At 39.4% G+C, this 23,865-nt stretch overlaps 1 protein-coding gene across 1 annotated transcript in view; it reads left to right on the plus strand.

Annotated features, from left to right (window-relative positions):
• The window catches only part of LOC142375370 (MAM domain-containing glycosylphosphatidylinositol anchor protein 2), a 210,725-nt gene that overhangs the window by 175,546 nt on the left and 11,314 nt on the right, over window positions 1-23,865 (plus strand). The window contains exons 12-14 of the mRNA XM_075459371.1: window positions 6,011-6,188; window positions 16,411-16,431; window positions 21,260-21,415. Of these exons, the coding sequence (XP_075315486.1) occupies window positions 6,011-6,188; window positions 16,411-16,431; window positions 21,260-21,415 (355 nt within the window). The remainder of the gene's footprint in view (window positions 1-6,010; window positions 6,189-16,410; window positions 16,432-21,259; window positions 21,416-23,865) is intronic.

The following is a 23,865-nucleotide window of genomic DNA, read 5'->3' on the forward strand; positions in this document are numbered from 1 at the left end:
TCTGCTTCACGTGTAGCAAAAAAATATATATATAATATACAAAAAATATAACTGAACAGTTAACTTAGTTGAACTAAATAAAAAAAACAACTTAGAACTAAACAAAAAAAGTAGAAATTAAATCAACTGTAAATTGCTACACCCTATCAGCACAATGGTTGCACTCCTCACGAGAGACAAAAGGCCACTGGTTAAATAGCCTCACCTCACTGGACACTGCCTCCTTGGTTGTACCAACAGAGGAGGTGACTCCACTGGCTTCTAACTTCACTGTTTCACTGTTTCACATGTCACCAATCATACAAATTACAATAAAAACACTCTTACCTGTTTTACCTTTTAATCTACATGTTAACCATACATAAATTAAATACCAAATAAACCTAAATAATATCTAAACCTAATGTGTCTCACCTTCCTGATGTGGACTAGTCCAATAACCTCCCCCAATCATGTTTCACAGAATACAAAAGCAGAAATATTGCAGCACTTCCTCCATTTGTCTCTGAGCACATGGTGGGTATGGTGACTAGCACACTTAAATGTTAATTTAACTTATTCTAAGGAAATGTAATTCAATAAATAATAACTAAATTTAACAATACTTGTCAGTGTTTATTTAAACCAAAGATGTTGAACTATGAAATAAAACCAAACATAATACAAAACACAAACAAACCCGGGATAGTCATTATCTGTAAAATGATGATTACTGATAGTAAAATGATTGAAAACAAACGAGTATGGTGAACTAAAGATGGTATTAATAAATGAGACAAATGGTCTCACCCACTTTGTCACAAACAAACATTCTTGTGATTATTGCTTCTTTAAAACAGAAAGTGCAGAGAAGCATTGCTCTTTGGCTACAGCAACATTTTGCTTTACTCAACCAAATCCATCCATCCATTTTACTGTTATAGACCATCCATTTGTATTAAAGTGTGGGGTTTTTTTTGGTCACATTTAATTCCATCACCACAAATGTTAAATACAGCATAGTGTCATTTATCTTGTGACGAGTTTGTTCAATAGCATCTAAAACATCACCACAGACGGAGAAACCTTTCTCTTTGGCATCTGTGTCACCAGCCTGCAGTGCCAAATATAGACTGGGATCAAAACGGAAGCGTCTCAACAGGGATAAAGCATTCATTTTCAACCTCAGTTTGGTCACGTTGTTTTAATTCTAACTGAAAAACCTTTATGGAAAGTTTAGATAACCACACAACAACAGACACACACGATAGGGCCAACGCGGTGTAATTTACAGCAATTAACAGCCGGGGCCTTTTGCACTTAAGGGCAGGGCAAAGGATTTTCAGAGTATAAGTAGGGACAACATCTGTGCTCCATCTGTAATTACCTGTGACAGATGAAACACTTTATTTACCTGCAAGCCACTGGTGATGAAAAGTTACACCCCATAATTGCAGATCATCCAGACTCCAAGTAATTACTCAATTGGTATTGTTCTCACTCTTGTTCGCACTCTATTTCTTGTTGTATCACAAGAAATAAAAAGCAGGTAAGTGTCCGTGAAACCCGAGCGTTGTCAAAAAACGACAAAGTTTAGCGAATGTGCCGTTATTCAGAGAGGACTTTATCTGAACTTGTTGGCATTTCAAGGTCCGCGTTTAAAGACGACAGCAAAACACGGAATGGAGTGGTATGGTGTTTTTTTTTCTCCTTGCAGCACAACATGGAAAAAAAATAACCTTCAAACCAGAGTTAATAATTCAATACCTCAGATGACTTAAGGTACTGCATCGATGTGTGCCACTTTAATAATCAAGCTGACATTTTTGCCATTATCTCAGTGTTTTTTTGCACACTAACTCTTTTTCTTTTGTCATGGTCACACATTCACCAACAAGCACGATGTCAGATTACATCAGTTGTATTTTTACATATACTGCAGATTTTTTATCCAAACTGTTACATTTTTATGTTTTTCTGGGTTTTTTTTTAATCACTCACATGCTTTTTAAGTGTTGTTTGACTGTTCAAAAACCCCTGTGCATACAAATGCCATTACCCAAAATCCCATCTGACAAACTGAGTCACTTCTTTTCCCAGCACCAAGCACTACAGGACAACCAATGTAAAGTGTACAGGGTCATTGTGATTCTTTTATTTAATGAGTGGTTTCTGTATAGCCAGAAGAATTTCAAATTAAACCACCACCTGGGAGCCCAGTCGCTAGCTGAGCAAATATGAAATGATGCTTTGTAAAGTTGGAAAAAAAGAGTAAAGAGTTAAACAGGCACATTTCTCACAGACTGGTTTCAGGCTTTTTAGCTAAGCTAAGAATGTACAGGCCGTATTGCCAGTGGTTGTAACTCAGTAGAAGAAGTAGTTGTCCTGGGGCCCGTTGCACAAAAGTAGGATAATGGATTAAGCGGGGATATGTTGGCTATCCTGGATCAACTTATCCGTGATCCGGTTGCACAAAAGTAGGATAAGGGAAGTGGGATATGTTCAGACGTAAGTTACCATGGAGATTTATTCTGTGAAGCTAGCCTGCTCCAGACCAGGCTAAGTTCCAGGATCTATTTAATCTCATTCCTCATCTCAGTCAGCGGTCGCCACAATTGGAAACCAATATTTATTCCACTGCCTAGAACATATTGTTAAAACATTTAACTATACCCACTATCATTATTGAAACATTTGTGATCATTAATTGAAATCATTTTAGATAACTGATGATTTTAGATGAACCACTAGATAATTTAGTTTCCCACAGACTACACATAAAGTACATCACCATATAAATATAAATACACATTAGAGAGTACCATGATGTTCCTTTATTGAACAAGGATGAATCAAAGCAAGTAAACCATCAGCTCCTTTCAAAACTGAAGTCACACAGTGCTCTACAAGACAAAAAGCACAGAATCAAAGCATGCAGTTTGAGACAAACTGTTTGTAAAAATGGGCTATACAAATAAAATTGCCTTGCCTATACAGCACAAAAACCTAACAAAAATTCCTCTGCCATTGCAGGCCCAACTTAAATCAACATGCATATTAATTAAAATAATTTAACACATATTGGTCTCTGACCAGCCGACCACAGTCGTCATCCGGGAAGATGGCAGGATTGTCCCAGTCTGAGAGCTGGCACTCTGGGGGCCCTCTCCTTTCTCAGACAGGCCACATTGTGGAGGACAGCACAGGCCACAATGATATCACATGCCCTGTCTGGGCTGACTCTCAGGTGGGTCAGACACTGAAAGCGTGCCTTCAGTAGGCCAAATGTCATTTCGATCCGGGCCCTTGTTCTGGCATGGGCATCGTTGTATGCCAGTTGTGCCTCCAGAGGGTCTGCAAATGGAGTGAGCAGAAAAGGCTGGCAGGCATACCCTCTGTCACCCAGCAATATACCCAGGAATTCACCTGTGAATACAAAATGTTACCATCACAACCTCATAAGTAGTGACATTCTTAACACAGCCATGATGTTAAAAGTGGTTATCAATAGAGGTTCTGTGGCTCACCTTGTGATAGGCGCCGATAGATCTCTGAGTTCCGAAACACTCGGGAGTCGTGGACCGAGCCGGGCCACTTTGCCACAACATTACTGAACAAATAGTCAGCAATGCAGACCATCTGAAATGATAAGATGTTAAACCAATTAATGCACAGCACAGGCAATGTACAGTGTTCATTAATTTACTTTATCAAAAGTCATGTTCACCTGTACATTGATGCTGTGGAAGTTTTTCCTGTTCACAAAATCCCCCTCATGGCCACCTGATTTTATTTTGATGTGTGTGCAGTCCACTGCACCAATGACATTAGGGAAACCTGTAATACGATGCAATGAGTATCTTACTCTGAATGTTAACATTGTAATTGTAACTGTAATTTAAAAAAAAAAAAAAATCTTACCTGCAATCCTATAGAACTCCTCTTTGATGTCACAGAGTCTTCTATGCCCAGGGAAGGAGATGAAGATGCTTGCAAGTCCTTTAATTGCGTTTTTTTTCACTGCTAAAACAGTACAGGCAATGTGTGGGCAGGCACATTCTTAATAAAAAGTTGCTGCCATGTCCATTTTGTCCACGTTGCTTTATGCCAATTACGCACACAGGTTCCACACCGCCACACGCGTCGCGTCTGCAATCATAACTCATCAGGGGAAATCACATTTTGACAATATTTTCCCAAATCATGTTTTCGGGGGGGTCTCGTGTCAGTAGTTCGAACACTGCCTAATTGTGATAATTTCAGTGGAGTGGTGAGTGTGTATTTGTGCACTACTTACGCATTCAGGCGGTCAGCAATGGTTTGCCATGCTTGCTCCCTTTGTTTTTTAACTGTGGCAGTATTTCCTCTTTGTTTTATTTTCTCCGTCACCTCTTCATAGGCTTCCATTAATAATTATTGCTCCGCTGGGGAGAAATACGCCGCCCTTGTTGCCATGGTGAATCAGTGAATCTATGATCGATCGTGGGGTCTATTTAAGCAAGCCGTGTGCAGCACTTATCCAGGATCGCTTTCACCTGGCTTAATGAATCCGTGTCTGCTCATCCTGGATTGGCCTTTGTGCAACCAACTAAGCCTGGGCGCCCATGTTTTGGATTCCTTGAACCTGGCTAAGTAACTCATCCTGGATGTCTAAATCCTACTTTTGTGCAACGGGCCCCTGATTACAAACAAACCTCAAGAAGTAGAAAACAATTGTGGTGGACACCCACAAGACAAAAATGGAGCGAGCTCTTCCTCGGGAATTACTTTGATTTCTGGGAATATATGGGATGTTGTGTCGGATCTGGAAAGAGGCGGGTCAGGTATTAAGATTAAGATCAGATTTATTGGTCATGCATACACACGAAATTTGTCCTCCACTTTTAACCCATCCAGGTTGGCACCTGTTGACACACTCATGCACAGGGTCACACACAGGTGCCATCCTAAAGGATATCAGTTAACAACGGGGATAGCTCCTCAGATCTGTTATCAGTTTTCAAAACTTTCCTTACTCTCAACTTCAGATTGTATGGACCCAGTATTTACGATTTCTCCTTTGCCAAGTAGCAACCACTTGACAGCAACATTTCACCTAATTTGGCAAAGATCCATAATGGATAGACTAAAAAAAATTGCAAACTCTCTTTGAGCAACAATGTTTGCTGGATGATGTGTTAAAAATACATTTGCTGTTCAAAGACCTTTCTAGTAAGTGCTGTCAAATGTTTATCTGTCATTGTCCATGAGTAGTCATCACTATTTCGTCTTATTGTTTATCTTGTTTGTTTATCTCTGAATTAATCAGCATCTTGTACATTTTTGTCTCTTTCCCCCATTAGCTATGTTCTACTTGCTAAATTTTGACTCATTTATAGTTGTGGTAAGTGTTTAGATGCTGATTGAGGTCAATGCGCTGTATAGTTCAAACACTCTGCGATTATGAGAACTGACGCTTGAACCAGATTTTTTGACCAGTTGTGGTGGATTGAAACAGAACCCCGGCATATTGTCGCTTAATTTGATCAAGCAAAACACAACTCATGCTGTACCCATTTTGTAACTAAACTCTACCGCACATACCGCACTGTTGGGCTCTGCAAAACTCTGAGATTTCTGAGCTAATTAGAGTTTTTGTTGTTATGCATGTTGTGTTCCTCAGTGAGAAGTCGTTTAAGCCATCCAAGCTGTTGAAATTTCTGTTTGCACAATATGACCATAAGGCTGCACCAAAGTTTTTCAGATTGAGTTGTTTTAGGACAAAAGAAATTCCCTCTTCCTCTGCAAAATGAGCGCAGACTGACCCCTGTCTACAGCATGAAACATACTGACTGCTCATGAGTACGACACACAGCCCTACTAAGAAAAAAAACTAATAACTCCCTTTAAGTAGGAGATTATAGCAGTGACAGCTTAAGATGCTTTTTGGAGATTAATAATGTATAAAATGTCTTTGTGTTTGTAAACAGATCATAGCGCTCCGGATGAGTTTTAATAATCCAAAGCTCTTGTGGTTCTTCTTCCCTTCCAGATGGGGCTGCAGCGCTGGTGGGAGCAGGAAATCCCTGTGGATGGAACGATCAACAGAGGAGAGCTCATGACACATAACCTGACTGAGCTGATTAAACCTGAGTCATACGAGGTGCGCCTCACCCCCATCACACGTTTCGGAGAGGGTGACTCCGCCATCCGGATTGTCACCTACAGCGGTGAGTGCTGAGCAGCATCAATTCTTCCTTTGTTTCCTGTTTTTTTTGTCCTCTGCTGTCACGCATGTTTGAGCAGGTTTAAACTATAGCTACTGCAGGTTATCCTTTCGCTAACACTCTTTAATTAACCCCAAACTCCAGTTTGTGCTGATGTTTAACGAAACATGGCCATCAATACATGCACGGATATCAAACGTTCGCTGTGGTATCAGCAGTCTTTTATTATGTATGATATGTTGGGATATGAGGATGGAGGAGAAAAAGTTAACTCATTAAAAGTAACTTGAACTGCATAGAACACATTCAGTCATCAGAAGACAGCCTGAAATCAGCATGCTTTTCAATTTTAGCCAAATAAATCTTGATCAGCTGACTAATCTCTTCCTACGACCTTTATTACTCGAGGCAGTTCTATCCCGGTCTGGGGTAAAGGCCGACTTTTTGTTTGCATGCTTGAGAGATCATCGTGACATCAAAGCATTAGATGACTCAAACATGTTATATGAGTCAAAAGACCGAGAAGAACTGGTCAGAGATGAGTCATGTATTGCTTTACTCAATTTGGCCCCGGACAACATATTTTTTGGTTGCGATCCGTGTTCTTCTTCCTACCAGAAGATGTGGTCTGCCTCCTGAAATGTTTCTCATGTAACACATAGCTTCTTTGATTTCATATCCAAGGTTTGCTGCCCTTTTAAGGTCTTCATAAAGAATAAGATCTTACTGGGTGGCAAAACAGAGCAATAACAATGCTTACAGGTGTAATCTTCCCTAACGTGATGTGATGTAGAGTTTAGACGTGGACGTATAAGATAAAACAAAGGACTTTGCAAAGATGTTATGAATTTGTCACAGTAAGACGGTCAATAACAAAGAGCAGACACAAAGAAAGAACTGGCTGCTTGAAAGAAAGGTCTCTTTTTAGATAAAGTTGAAAAAAATACAGAGCAGAGAGCGGCTGGAAATCAAGATGCAGCTTCATATCAAAATCCAAAAAAACGAGATTGAGGAACAAGCAAGGAGATAAGGCACCAATAAAGGTTAAGGAGTGATCGTCGTGGGAGTTTGTAAGGTCTTGGGGGAAAAAAGACAATCGTCAAGACACACAAAAATGAAAATGAAAAAACACATCCAAACTAATGCAGGAAATAAAGCAAATACGAGCTTAACACAAAACAGGAAATTAACAAAAACACCAGATACAATCCAAGACTCTCATTTGGCCTGACTATAATTGCACCCTCTCTCACCAAAGACAAAAGCTAGCTGATAGTGTGTGTTGTTTCCGGGGGTTTTTTTTGTCCAGTGTGAAGGTGCTGAAAGAGAGAGAAAACGGAGAAGAAGAAGAAGAAGAAGAAGAAGAAGAAGAAGAAGCTTTAAATGTGAGATTAAGAAAATACAAGTGAGGTTAAACTCAAATAGGATCGGCTCTCTGATGAAAGAACAGCCTGAAGCGGCCGAAACTAGCAGTCAGGAGAACATCATAAAGATTTTGTGTACCTTAAACTTTATCAGACCAGACCAGTGAGAATACATTAAAACACACTGTGTTCAGAATAAAATAGTAGTTTGATTCTTTGGCTCGTCAGGCTGAAATACACAAATAAATTCTTCTGGAGTATCAACAGTTGGCCCAGCAGTCCCAGTGAACATGCACGCAGGTACTTGAGAAGTGAATTTCCATAAACTCACTCCTCTGTCTATCACTGACTGCTGAGTTGTTCCTGAGTGGTGCTGCTGCAGTTGTCAATAATTCAGTTTTACTGCAGCTCATCATGGCTGGTGAAAACAGAATTGGAGAAGAGCGGAAGACAGAGAGGCAGATAAATCTCCCCTGCTGTTATTTTCGAAGCAGTTTGTGGTGTTGCATGGTCTTTAATAAACCTTGAACTGAATTCAGCTGAATTGAATCAAACTGAATCCAGTTAAAGAGAACTAAAAACAACCGTGGTCAATTAAGTCAGAGAGAGACGCATGAGGAGAGATGGAGACAGCCAAGTTGGGACTGCAGAGGAAAGGGAGACACAGACCAAACAAAGTAAGTTTGCTGCTTAAATCGCCTTTCCAATGAGAGACTGGACGAATTACCACTCTTGGGCTGCTCTGTTCTCCCACACAGTGGATCAGGCTGAGATGTGTCTGAGCCAAATCCACTCTGCTCTGAGAATGTGTCATGCTCGGCGCCCCGATTGACATCTAAAATGCGGCCGGGAATCATCTTTGTTTTGGCTTCTTTTAAATTCTCGTTGGAAAACAGGGACCCAAAGTGTTGCCCAGCGCTTGAATACATTTCAAAGTTTGTTTTACTGAAATAAATGTGTAAGATATTCCTAAATAAAGTTTTGATTTAAAAAAAAGTTGTTTATGAATCACTGTACATGTGCTCCATACATTGCACAGCTGCCCAATATTTCATTACTAATGTTGGCTAAATATCATATTTAACTATAACTTAGGAATCAGTTTAACTCAAAAGCTAATGAATTTTAAGCCTAATATTTTATTCTTGTTTATCTAACTTCCTGGCACACATTGTTGTGTCTCTCTGAAACCACAGACTAAATGGAACTATTTGAAACTACTTGGAAGGTGGCCTTTTTGCACAACTATAGAAGATTATGGAGACTCATTAAGGAAGGAATAAACCTTTGGCTGACTTGTGACCATGTGACTTTGTTGAAATGATCTGTGAAACACTGCACGACAGAAGGCAATGACTCCGGGTCAAATTTAGATTATAAATTCCTTAGTCACATATTGGCTCCATAAACTCTTTCCCTCACTGTTCTTCCATTCCTCTCTGTTTTAAACTTGCAGCTGCTGCAAACCGCTGCTTATATGGACTCATTCCCACCAAAGTTAAAACCTTTATTTGGGGCATGCTGGACCTGCCGATGGTACATTCAGTGATAAAATGAGAAATCAATGTTTCCAATTTCAGACTGGGAAAAATATAAAGGATGCCTATTAGGAGTCAGATTTCCTGGATGGGGTATAAAACAATTGACAAAGCACTGGTAGAACATTATAAGCTTGTTTCTTTCTTAAGTGAATTTTATAACTTCTGATGGGAATTTGCCATTACAAGCAACGCAAAAAGCAAGAGCAAAAGGGTTTCCATGTTCCATTGCTTAGGTTCAGCGAAGGCACCATGCTTTATTCTTGAAGTTGGGCAGATATAAAGATAAGGATGCTGGATATTTCTACTCTAAGCTGGGACTAAGACATAGAAATCCACTGCAAATCTTAACCACTCACTGAATGACATATTTTCAAACCCTGAGGAGCCCAGAACAAAATACGAGGGTTGTGTTTTGTTTTTTCTAAGTTTTTGAGTATACAATAACTTAAAACAGCCAAGTATATGTGGCTATGAATAATGTTCACATTGGGATCTATCCTATGTCTGGTTATCTAAATTTGCTGTAATATTTTCACTGAAGAAAGAGAAATCCATTTATTTTTCAACTTGACCACTTTCATTATTACAGACTAACTTCCAAGACGAGCAGTAAAAAGGTTGCTGCACTCTAATCCACTACTATTCCACCCTCCATTACCAGTCTGTGGTAGTTATCGTATGTGTTGAGTGTAGTAATAAGGCTGTTATGGGTTCTATTTAAGTTCTAAAGAAATCCCATATTGCCCATGTTCCCTTTGTCTGCTTATGAGAAAAACCTGCAGATTTAAAAGTCTCCAAATACCCCTCCGGTGTTCCTTCCATGTCCATTTGTATGTTTACTATGGAATGATGAAAATGGCCTTCCCTGCCTTTCATGGTGCACAGGGAGATAGTCTCTAGCTCTCAAACACATAAATATATGAATATGACTCTCCAAGGCTGACCAAATATATATATTTATATATATATATATATATTTATTATTAAACACTGCTGTCCTATATTAAATATATGGCCTCTAAAATGTATATGAGAGCAGTTGTTTTTTTCTCATCATTTCCCAGTAGTCAAAGCCATTACTGTGATTCACATGAAGCCGATGGCAGCAGCTTTTCTGTGACTTGGCAAGAAAACACAAAAAGCGGTTACTGTGTCCCCAGCTGTAGAGTGAAGAATGGTTGTGTCACCAAGCACTGAGGATGCTCTTTTGAATTTTGCTGCAGTGACAAACTCAGCATCTGCTTGGTGTTTCTTATCATGCGTCTCTCTTTCCCTGACTCCAGCTTTCCCTCCACAATGCTGGATTAGCGTTTGAGCTTCCTGTCGGCCCTCACTATGCACGGTACAATGCTGCTGCTTTTTCTCAATATTCAGTTTTTATGGATCTCATTGTGGCGTTTACAGTGGCATTTCTCTTCAAAATCTTAAATCAAACGCAGTTTGCTGCTTTCTCTGAGGTGTTATTTGAACCAGTGGTTGGCCAGTGATATTGCGGTCTAAGCACTTTCTCTGCCATGGTGTAAAATCCCTTTTTACACAAGAAATCAGTGGAACACGGCTCTTGAAAAGTATTATATTTCGTCTTTGTAGTATTTTTTAGAACTACCTCAAGCTTTCAGTCACAGTGTAGAGTTTGGAGGGGTTGCAGCATTTTCCCTAAAATCCTTAAGCATCAAGTTATTTCTTTAAAAAACTTCCAAGTGTAAAAATACATCAGTCACTTCAATCGGTAACAGCTGTTAGAGGCTAAAGTTAGAGGCTAAAATGAACGTTTGGATTAGAATTCAGAAATTCGGTTGGTCTGCTCACTAGGCCAGGGTGAGGATTGGGAACCTTTAGCCACTTTCACCTCATCAGAACTGTAAATTAGGGGCGGTCGGTGGCATAGTGGGTTAAGCAGCCGCCCCATGTACAGAGGCTACAGTCCTCGCTGCAGCGGGCCCCGGTTCAAGTCCCGCACCGTATGGCCCTTTGCTGCATGTCTTCCCCCTCTCTCTGCCCCCTGCTTCCTGTCTCTCTCCAACTGTCTATCCATTAAAGGCATAAAAAGCCCAAAAAAATATTTTAAAAAAAGAACTGTAAATTAGATTATAAATAGCAGTCTTGTAACAATGAGACAATGTACGTAACAATGTTACGTAACTTATTCTAAAATTCTTCTCTACAGATCTAGCAAATTTTAAGCAACAGAAATTGAGCAAGTAGTTGAAACAACAGTGTTACTTAATGGCCCCGAGCTAAATGACACAAGGGTATTCAATGATTCAGGGTGCAATAAATGAAAATACTGTTACTCTTGTGGTTTTTAGTAAATTTAATGGAATTGAGTAATACTTTAATAACCCACAAAGAAAAATTATATTCCTGCAGTAGAAAGTATTGAGACAAACACATAAATAAGACCAAATGAAATTAAATACAATATAAATCACTTGACAAACTGTTGTGCAGTTGGAATCTTAGCAGAGAGAAAAGTGTTTTTGAAATCTACTAGGAATACCACGGTGCAACATCTGCGTGGCTTGTTTTCAGTAACATACCCAGGATTGTGCCATCTATTGTTTATAGACACTGCTATCCATCCTCCTTTACTCTTGGCGCTGTCTCTGCAGTCTCTCTCTATCCATATAATCTGGCAGCTGTGTAGAGAGGCAATAAGTTCCTGCAGCCAAATCCCAATTAAACAAATAAAACTGCATGTCCCATATCCCTGATATTCCTTGTACACAGTTCAAGATTGTTCATTTTATGTACCAGCTATTTCACCTTCCCCATGACAATTGAGTAAAAAGATGGTTTGAACTTCCTTCTCGTTGCTCACCATTTTTCTTCTTTCTTGCATCCTAGACGCCTCCTCCTCACTAGTATAGATTTCAGGTCTTGGTCCAGGCATTAGTTGGGTTTTGAATTGAAAAACTTGCCTGTTAGCATAACTAATCAATACAGACTAATCAATACAATTAAAAAGTGCCAGAGTTAGTCATAAATCTGTAAAGCATCTAAGTTTTCAACCCAGCATAGAAAGAAAATCTAAATTGATGTTTTCACACACATGCACTTAAAAAAATAATGCTCAGTAGAAAATCTAAATAAGATACAAAAAAAAGCCATAATGTCCAATGCCAGCACAGCACCATTTTTAAAGTCTTAGTGGGATTGCCACAAAGTGCAATCCGACCACATGTTGGAACAAAAGAAAATATTTAGGATATTCTTCCTTCTCCTCCTTTGTCATCCTTGAGTGTTAATGGCATTCAGCAGATAGGAGGAATGTTGTCTTCTCTCTTCCAAAGTAACTTTTCTAAGCCAAACGACTTGTACTTTTTGTGCTTGAAGCCTCCAAAACTCCCAAGAAGCTGAATGAAAATAGAATTTTCCGAGAAAACTGAGAGTGATGCTGTTTTTCTGTTGGTCCATATGTTTAAAATTTTACACCCAAAACACTCATTTCACAACAATCTGCTGCAAAGCATTGTGCTAACTGGCAAAAGTTTGAGACCATTTTTTTTGTGAATTTTCCATCAGATGGAAAGGGTTACTTGATGTCACCATGGCAATCTCAGCTGCCACTCATAAGTCACAGCTGTTGGACACTTGACCCTCTCTCCTCTTTCATTTGATGTTCTGTTTACAAGCATTTCGAAAGATCCAGCTTTATTTTTGGGGGGCATTTAGTAAGGAACAAGGGGCAGGATGTTTCAGCAATCCCACTGCAAGTTCTCCAGAAATTGCACAGTTTAGTAAACACATGATTATATATATTATTTGGTAAATATTAAAAAGCGCTGTTTTCATAAAATGCTTCTATTCAAAGAAATCCAATCAATATTTTTTGTAACAGAGCCCAATATGAGAGGATCTGTACTTCCTTCATATGAATCCATGAAATGGTGTTTCAGTCAGCAGCTAGCCAGCTCATATTAGAACAAAGACTGGAAACAGAATGAAACTTGGCTGAGAGCACTAACTCCCTGGAGTTTTTTCTTGCTTGGCAACCGCTCAGAAACCAGAACTGTTTTTTAGTTTTTTTTTTCTCACAAATGAAATTACACACATCATGTTAATCAGTGAGCTTCTTCTTTGGAGCTTTGCTGATGGGTGGACTTCTTTAGCTCCTGACAGATTTAAGGTGACAGTTGTGGTAATTTAAGCGTACCAGCTGTGCCAGGCCGCACCAGAGCGGCTTGTCAGTTTGGTTGCTCAGTCCTTGTAACTGCTACTCTTGTGTGAATCATGGATTTTGTTATGCTCTGTTTGACAATCCTTTGAAACCAGCTCCTGTAGAGCAGTCAGCAGCCTTAGGTTTGATTCGAGACGTTATCGTTGCTGATGTGGAAAGTCAGTTTGACATATATGATTTGTTTTTGTACCGTTTTTTTTTCTGCACACCTTTTTTTTTTTGTTGTTGTTTCAGTTTCCTGCTTTGAATCCAGCACAAGGCGGATCCACGTGGGAGTCCATTAGGAACTCTTTCGCTTGCATCGATGTGTCTGACTGATGCAAGTGCAGAATAACACATGGGCGGTGATTAGACTGCTTTGCTTGTGTTTGAGTGTGTCCATGTGTATTCATGTGAAACTACAGGGTCTGCGCAGAGCAGTACATCCTCAGAACAGGATTTTTGCTGAAGGACACAAAAAAAAGCGATGTTGCTCTTGTTATTTCGGTTACAGAGACCGGAGAGAAAGACTACATTTACCCACACTGTTACTATTCTAGCTGATGCTTTAACGTGGGAAGCCATCACAGGGCACCCACTTAGACCTTCTTTAACATCAGGGTCGATATTTTCCCAAAATGTGGATTATTTGAGGTTGATAAAAAAAAAAAAGAAAACAAAGAGAAGCCTTGCTATTGTTGTCTGTATGACGACACTTGGCTGCAGCTGTGTTATTGTCTGCTGCTTTGTTATAAAGCTGGAGGCCAGCGAGCAGGGTTTCCTGCCAAGATGAAGTCAGCGGTTGCATCCATAGCTGCCTTGACGGACCAATGTCCTTTGGCGGTCACCGAGCTCGAATTCCAATTCAATCAAAATTAAGCACTTTGGATGGAAGTCAATCATGTAGCGAGCAGCAGTTTGTCTTGTCCTCTTTGCTGGAAGCACAGAAAGCGTTGGTCAGACATGCTCCTGATATGGGGGCTTGTAGCAGAAAAGGCTCACCTCACTCCCCTCCGTGATCACAAGGTGGGCTTAACTTGGCAACTATCAGCAGCACATTTCATCCTCTGTCATTATTTGGGGCTATTTTAGCTGTTGGGGGAAAGTAGGGTGCGGCAGCATTAAGGGGAAAATTGCAGACAGTTTTTAAAGCATTTTCAGCTTGCTCGAGGGCTTCTCACACCGATGCTTTAATAACACAATGCATTTTGAGGAGAGCAATAAAGTTTCCCTCTTGTTTTTAGGAGTAAAAAACATATTTAAACACTTTTCTTCAAAGAAAACGTGTGAGTCGAGAGTTGATCTCAGCCTCAATTAAATATATTCCTTGTTTTTCCCTGTTCAATACAGTCATACATAATGCTAGTTTAATTATCCGTTAGCGCAGGTGTGTTTTCGAGAGTGTGTGCACACACATCAGTAGTAAAGCTGCCTCGGGGCCTGCTCAGTGCTCAGCATGGCTTCCTCAGTGGGGGTGGAGACATTGCTGGAGTACACACGTTCATCTGGACTGAGGAACAGTGAGTCAGCCAGGAGAAGCTGCAGGTAAGGAATAAGACAACAAAATATACTTTCATAGCTGCAGAGTTGGAAGGAAGACGGGAGGGGCGGGGAGAGGAAGGATTCAGGGAAGGGGGGGTTGCAGGAAAAGGAAGGTTGAGAGGGAAGAAGCAAGCACGCACGCAGGGGGGAGGCTGAAAGAGTTTTGTTGGAAAACTCTGTATCCTTTTTTTTACGAGCCTGAGGGTGCAAGATGTCCACCCCCCCTTCCCACCCTCTGCAAATGTGTACTGTTCTGTGCAGTCCACTGTGATTGCTTGGATTCAAGTGTCTTTAGTGCGGCATAATATTACGATGAGTGCGCACACTGGAATCGCAGTTTTGTTTGTAAGGTTTGAGTTTACTGCTCCATCTCTGGGTGTTTATTTTTCTCTTTTCCCCCACAAGTGGACATGCATCTTCCACGAACAGCAGGACAAAAAAAAAAGGGAAATCGCTTCTCGAGCAGCTGCTTTTTAAAAGATCATTTCCATCCGCGCCGCAGCACTTCCCCGCTCTTCAGTACATGTTTTCCTTTGTAGGAATGATTTGTTATTACTCACTTTAATTGGTTGGATTAAAATCAATTCCTCCCATGAACAGGATGGTTTCATAAATCATGCCACAACATGGTTTTGTGGTAAAGCTGATGTATCTCATCTATTCAGCAATCGATCATGAAAATGCTCATGAATCTTCTTGACAGGTTAAACGGTATTTACTCTGCAAAAAGTGAAGTGCCAACTAACTGGCTTGTTGCAACTCTCCGTGATACCCTTGACCTTTATGTGTGTGCTGCGGCTGGAGCGTCTTAAATTATCAATGAGGGGAGCATTGAACCATGGTTTAGGTGGACAGAATGCAAAAGAAGACTCAAATATGTTTTAATGGACACAAGTCGGGTTGTTTGATTTCCAAGCTTCCATAATGACGGTTTTGAAAGCACGGACAGAATGTTGCAGAGAGGTGACCGGCAGACACACTTGTGATTATTACACTTTTTTTTTTATGATTTATTGGCTTCTAAATGGAAGTATAAAATAGGCTTAGTGGTCTAAATGGAAGTCACCTTGGACAAGAGCATCAGCAGTGCTGGTAAATGGCAGTAACGATAAGCAGCTGCGTTATAGGCTTATTAATGTGATCAGGCAGGTCTTCCTAATCCTGTCTTTTACATTAGGCACCAGGCTGAAAAGGGCTGCTGCCACCTTTTCCTTTTCATACTCCAGACATCTCTCTTTGCTCTGCTCAGTAATTATTGGACTGTGTTGCAGATGATTGCTTCAATACTTAAATTCTTTAAATATGACAGGATGCCACCATCCATCTTTAAGCAACGTTTTATACATGTAGGTTTTTATTAGCTCTGCACCGCAGGGGATGACAGCTGGATAAACGGCATCAGCTACAATGTGCAACGCCTATGCTAGTGTACCGCTCTGTTTAACCAGTAGCAGAGCATACAAAACAGCTACACAGTGTTATTAAGAGGGAGTCAGTTTGATTGCTTCTGCTTCTGTGTACTCCTCTGTGCACATTTCCTTGGAATAGGTGTCTCATGTGATGACAGACAGCTATGATACTTTGTACTAACGATTGTCTCTGTCACTTCTCCTTCACAGCTCCCATCAACCCTCACCTGAGTAAGTAACCTGCACCTCACTTTGCTGAACTCGTCTGGGAGCTGGCTCCTTTCTATTCGAACACAGTGTGTGAACAGCATGTCATAATTTTCTTAACTAGACCAAACTATGCAAAGCAACTTTTCTTTATGAGCTCCAAATAAAGCTGCATTGTGTATTTTTACATGTTTGCCCCCTTAAGGCCCCATCCCATGCCATTTGGCTATATCACTTCATTCTGCAGGCACCCATTTAGATAGGAATGTCCTGTTTCTTTTTGGGATTGAAGTGTGATCTGGATGTTTAAACCTAGTGTTGGGGGCATTCAAATGGTTAGATAAACAGTATCAACAAAAAAATTGGGACAACCTACCCACTTTATATTTTCCTTCCAAAGGAACCCTTTGTTGTAATCTTTTAAAATGGTCTTCAGCAATAGTTCTCATGGCTTTTATGAAGGTCTTTCAAAGTTTTTTGGGGGCCATTGGCTGCTTTCATTTTTCTATTGCACCTGACCATTTTCTAAAGAATGTGTTTTTTTAACCCATTTAACACAGACCTATGAATCATGCAGGCATGAAAAAGGCACCCGATTAAAGGAACAAATAATTTTTGTATCTAAAAATGAAAAATATCATTTGGCAATTTTTGGTGAGCAGCATGCCACAAAGGCACATTTGTTCCCACCTTTTTTATTGCATCTACAGAAAAAGAAAGTATATAAAAAAAAAAAGAACTGTGGCTGTCAACTGAAAACTTGTCAAATCACAACATGGTGTTCAGTGTGTCTTTAAAAAAAATAGACAAAAAGAAGGAGGACAAAAGAAGTGGCCTACCTGAAAAAGATACATATATATATATATATATATATATATATATATATATATATATATATATATATATATATATATATATATATATATATATATATACAGCAGGTAAACAGTTTCTGAAAGTGATGTCTTTAAGAAATAAAAAATCTGGACCTTCAGTTGATCCATCTGCTGTTCATTGAAGCCTCATAAGAAATGGTCTCCATGGAAGGACGGCTGTCAAGAAGCCATTTTTAAGGAACGGAAACAGGGAGAAAAGGCTGAGCTATGCCAAATGACACAAAAGCTGGACTGAAAATCAGCGGCAACAGATCTTATGGAGGGATGAATCCTCCCCAGAACAGGGAGCAGTGTGGGATCATCTGGATAGAAAACAGAACGAAAGAAGAGCTTTGGAATGTCCTTCAAGAGCCCGCAGAACTTTTCCTGAAGTCTACTTAAAGAAATAAAAAGAAAGCTTGTCTTAGAGGGTTGATTTGATTTGATTTTATTTCAGATGTTCAAGGGAGATCAACAGCCTCCAAGTCAACAAAACAAAATCATATAAGCAAAATCCCACTTAACACACCTGAAAAGGAGTGGGAAGAAGCATAGCTTATTGAATCCCACCCCTACACATTCAAAATATAATACATATTACTTGTACGCACCTCCATATAAAATCAAAACTATACCATACATGTTATACATGTATATCCAAATAATACAAAAAGAAAGAGAGATAGAGAGAAAAACAAGAAAAAAAATAAAATAAATCACAGCATGTTTTCACTCATGTATCTCTGAAAAACGGTCTGTTTATACATTTTCTTGAATTGATACATACTTTGACATTTTTTTAACTCCACCTTCAGAGCATTCCACATCCTTACTCCACATATTGATAAACTGAAACCTCTCATTGTCGTTCTATTCCTGGTTCTTTTGAAATTAAATGTCCTTCTTAAATTATAATGTACATCTTCCAGCCTAAACAATTCTTGAATGTTACCAGGTAGCTTATTATTTTTTGCCTTATACATAAATTGCATTGTTTGATATTTTACCATATCAACAAATTTTAAGATCTTTGACTGCAAAAAAAGTGAATAAGTATGGTCCACATATCTTACCTTATGAATAACACAAATTGCTCTTTTTTGAAGAACAACTATAGAATTCAATGAACTTTTGTAATTATTGCCCCATACTTCTACACAGTACATTAAATAAGGCAACAGTACAGAATATAGAGTGAATCAAAATCTTAAAACATTTTGGCTTTATTTATTATTGAAATACTCCATGATATCTTGCTTTTATTTGATATGTGGTTTCCAACTTATTTTATCATCAATTATGACTCCAAGAAATTTTATTTCAAAAACTCTCTCAATGTTCACCCCTTCAATTGAAATGCATGCCTCTGTGTCCCGTTTACAGCTTCCAAACAACATAAATTTTGTCTTTGCTAAGTTTAAGGATAATTTATTATAATCAAACCAAACTTTCAATTTACTCATTTCAGTCATAACATCATCCTGTAACTTCTTTAAATTATCTCCTGAACTAAAAATGTTTGTATCATCAGCAAAAAGAACCAATTTCAATAACTTAGACACTTTGCATATATCATTAATGTACAAAATAAACAATTTCGGCCCCAACACCGAACCTTGTGGGACCCCACACACAATATCTAAGTACGATGAACAACAGTCCCCCAATTTGACAAATTGACGCCTCCTATCTAAGGAGCTTTTAACCCAATCTAGAACCACTCCCCTGATACCATACTTTTCCAATTTACTGGTTAGTAATTGGTGATTTATTGTATCAAATGCTTTTTTTTAAATCAATGAATATTCCTATTGCAAATTGCTTATTGTCGATAGATTTAGTGATTTCTTCAATTGTTTCTGTCAGTGCCATTGTTGTTGATCTGTTTGATCGAAACCCATATTGACTTTCAGAAAGTAACTGATTTTTGTCGAGGAATGCATCCAGCCTTTTATTAAAAACCTTTTCTAGTATTTTTGAGAATTGCGGCAATAAAGAAACAGGCCTGTAATTTGTGAAGTAATGTTTGCTCCCAGTCTTAAACAAAGGTATAACTTTAGCGATTTTCATTTCATCTGGAAATGGGTTCAGACTATGTTGAAGAACAAAGGTGCTCATACCAAATACTGACTTTCAAGCTTGATGGAATTGTGTAGTTTTTGTATATTCTATGTTTCCATTTATGTTTGCACATGTTTTATGAAGTTGCTATAAAGAAATGAGGGCTGGCCCAAGACTTTTGCACAACGCTGTGGAGTTGCATGTTTGGTGCATTGCGAGCATCATTTATGCATGCATCTGTGCCATATGTGTTTACAGCCTTTAATGTTTAGTCTCATTTATTGTGCATTTCATTATTGAAACTAGACAAATTCCACATTATTCATGCCTGGAGAATCCACGTTTTTAATCATTGTTTACTATGCTGCAGTGTGCTTTTGTGTATCGCGGTTTATATATTTATATAGATTCAGTTTTTCGGTGGGTGTTCACACAAGCATTGGCAACATAACAACAAACATCCTAATCACCAACATCATTATCCAAATCCCTGCAGGAAACTATCTTACCTAAACGCCTCCTCTTCCTCCCTCCTTCCTCGACCTATCCTCCAAATTCTCGTCTCTCTCTTGGGCACAGAGAGCAAAAGCATTTAGTTTAGCTTGCGGTGTATGGGGGCATTAATGTCTTGCACAAGCCCTCCATTTAAATCTGCATGCCTATGAGGGGAAGAGCATGAGTGCCTGGAAAGGCAGCCCCTTCATCCCCTTTCCCACTTGGCCACCTTCTCGCAGCATCGCTGCCCTTTCCCATCCTTCTGTCTATCCACCCACACTCCACCTCAGTCTATGCTACCTCCATTACCTGAGTAAAAGCTGCAGATCCAACTCCTCTCAAGGTCACCACTCCAAACTGCTCCCAGCCACGTTTTAATAAATCAATGAATATTTATCAGCGCACATGCCCACATCCTGAATCTAAATGCTCCTGTTTTACCATCTCTTTAAGGACTTTGCTTAGCAGCACCATGTCCTCTGGTTATGTGTTTAGCTTTGTTTGTTACGTGGATTAAATAGAGGTTTTGACACCGTTGATCCAGCCGCTACGCCCTCATTAAACTGAATGTGTTAGTTCCTCGCGCGTGTGATATCTGACTATTCATTGGCATATTCCCCGTTAGACATTTCCTTCAGCGTGACCCATCATAACCTCATGCAAGAGTTACAATTACTGTTTCAGTTGTTAAAGGTGACAAAACCCCACATTTCCATTTTCTCCACACACTCCACTGTTTAAAAAAAGAATGCTGTCAAAGGGGCGTGGAGAATATCGGAGGAAAGGACAGGAGAGGCGTGACATTCAATATCTTCACCCGTGCACCATCTCTAGAAGATAGAATTTGATGGAGAAGGAGGGACATAGTTTCACAAACTGATTACGCAGAGTGCTCCAAGTGACCCTTTACAAAACATCCAAGGACGATTGCCTGAATTTTCATCTCAGTTCTTTTCAGGGACAATCGTACAAAAATGTTGGGCTCCTCAACAGATTCAGGTTATGATTTTCTGTTGGGTCAAACAACACTTCCAAAAACATTTTTTCACATGCGATTTTGGGTTTAGTTTAGCATTGTTTCCCAAGGCCGACTGTTGAATGGTATACTATCCATCACGCTTTAGTATCCTGCCACACAAACACACACCACTTTTACTAAAAAAGCTCAATCGATTCAGTCATACCTCCACTGCAGGTCACATCTTAATTTTCAAATTCTGTTCGCCAGATTGCATGATGTAATTAGGAGTTAGGCTGTTGTATATACCCCTGAGACGCGCATGCTGTAGGAAATCTCATGAATATACAGAAGATGTCACGCTGCTCGCATGTAGCATTGTAGCTTCCAGGCAGTTTGTAACTTCTCACTCTTTTGTGTGGATGGGAATGTAACATCCCGGTTCTGCTCTGCCGCTCACCAGGGGAGTTCCACTGCAGCTTTGAGGAAGAGCCTATCTGCATGTTCACCCAGGACAAGAACGATGACTTTGATTGGACGCGGCACAGTGCTGCTACCCGTGACACCAAGTACACACCCAACACCGGTCCCAGTGCTGATCGCACCGGTTCTAAGCAGGGTAAGTAGATCTGAAAGTTTGTTGAATCTCTTCTCAGACAAAAACAACACGGAGCAAAAGATAAATGCAATAACAACTGATTTAACAATGTTTTATCTGTAATTATTTTTTTTAAACCAAAAGCCTTGCAACTGTCCTTTCCAGCCAATCAGCTCATGTTTATCTTATCACAGGCCAATGCTTTATATGGTGAGGCACCTGTGAAGTCCCAGATGATGACACACTTCAGATAGTGTTGCTCTTACCCTTTTTTCAGGCAGAACAGCACTGGCACTTCATCGCTGAGCCTCAGCAAAAAAGCACTGCTATTCCCAAAGACATTGATTACACACACTAAAATGTTGTGAGCATTCAGTCTGCTTAATTCAAGAGAAAGCAAGAAAAATCAGAGGTTCAACTTGAATGTGAAGTTGTAGCAGCTGCAGAGGAACGTGAGCTGTTTAAAACGGCCTTTATGAACTAGTCTGGTGATATTAAGACATCAAACGAGACAAAAATTATAATCTGTTGCTGGTTTTGTAAAAATAAAGCAAAAATACCCACAGCTGGGGTTTATCTGTAACACTGAACAATCCCATTTTAAAAGCATGTGATTTTAAAATGCGTGTTGGGGGGGGGGGCCAGCTGGTTTGAACCTCAGTGATTATTTTTCGACCGCTCAATGGGGCTCTGCAAACAGAATACCTGCTTGTTGGATTGGAAAGTAGTTGAGTGCACAATGGATAAATGGATACCACACTGTTATTTCTGATGTAATCCAAGCATGAATATGTGAATCTCTCCAGACCGCACAGGAAAACACTGTGATTATCTTGTTATTGGAAAATGATGTGTTAAGGTGGACATATAGCAGCACACATTTTGATTATGTCGAACCCTTGTTAGTGAGCATGCTATTAAATGACATTTTGTGAAATGTTGAAATAAGTTTGAAAAGTACAGCTCCCAACTGCATAATGGTTTCAGCTGTGCTCATTGTGTCAAGAATTGCTTGGCACAGCACAATCTAACAATGAGCAGCCTTGATGATTATTTTCTTTTGAAAATAATCTTGTAATTGAGCCTTCGTGGCTGTTTCCATGGTCCCAAAATACATTGTTTCGTATTTAGGGTTTTTTCAGGCGTTCCATAATCAGAAACTTACTCGATAAAGACTGAATAAAATCAGATATGTGTTTAATTCTTCAAAGGATTCCATATAAATGCTCTAATAAAAGTTTAAATCTGTGATTTAATATAAGTATATTTTATGCTGCATGACACCAGCAGCAGCTGCAGCAGTAAATAATACATTGGCTTTAATCACCTAATGGTTTCAGAAAGTCCAGCATTTCATTACCAGAACCATTCCTCTCTGCGTATAATTATCCGAAATGAGATTCAACAAAGGGAGATATTCCATTTGATTTTGGCTGGAGGGGCGTGGAACTGCTTGCAAGCTACCTTCCCTGTGCCTGTGGCAGGGTACAGATTGGCTTCAGATTATTTGGCTCAGACACAGTCAAAGGACTGTCTGACTTGCTGGCATCGTCCATGCCTCGAGCTGTCGCGATTACTGAAAGAAGAACTTCAGAGAAAGCCTTATCTCTAAAATGAAAGGTTTCAGTTCTGACAGGCTATCAGTGTTTATAGGGGGGAGGGGGTGTTGGTAAACCTTATTTATTAAGTTCATTCACTGTTTTTTTAAGTTTCTCAGTTGTACACTATGTGCTTAAATAACCACAAAAGCTTTTTTATTGTAAGACCTGTTTTTGGAGGGACTAAATTCAGTGCCTGCACACTAGTTCAATCTGTAAAATGTCCCTGTCCTTTTCTGCGGTAATGTACCATTCCTTATGAATACGGCTGAAAAATGTAAATGCTTATCTCTTTAAGGAACATAATATGGCTACGATCTGCCAAGCCATCATTAGTTATGATGTTTTTTTCTTTCATTTTCAGGACTTAAGTCCTTTTTGACACAATTTCCTAAGTCCCCGAGCAAAGGCTTGATGAGAAACAAATTGTGCTTGTTGCTTTGGACAACAAGCACAACAAGCAACAAGAAGTCATATTTCCTAGCCAGGAAAAAATACACATACCAGTCTTGGCCAGTAAAAAAATGGTTCAACAACGCCTTTTTCCACATATGAATTTGCAACTCGTTTCAGAGCAGCCAATTGAAAATAAAACAATTCAAGAAATACACAGAAAATATGCTCACACTAGCATACACAGCAAAGGGAGCTTGGACTACCAGTGCTGTAGCTTTTTTGGACTACTGTGCAATAAGTTAATTCATTTTGTAACGTCAGAGATACTAATGATTCATACAGTGACAAATGGTAAACTGGATGTACCAAGCTTTTGACTTGGAAAAACATTCTAAGGATGCCAACAAGCACAGAAAAAGTGGGACATATTTATTTAATATCTCCCATAAAGTTCAAATAAATAATTTAGCAGTCGTC

The sequence above is a fragment of the Odontesthes bonariensis genome, chromosome 24 (genome assembly GCF_027942865.1).
Source record: "Odontesthes bonariensis isolate fOdoBon6 chromosome 24, fOdoBon6.hap1, whole genome shotgun sequence".
In the NCBI taxonomy this organism is placed as follows: domain Eukaryota; kingdom Metazoa; phylum Chordata; class Actinopteri; order Atheriniformes; family Atherinopsidae; genus Odontesthes; species Odontesthes bonariensis.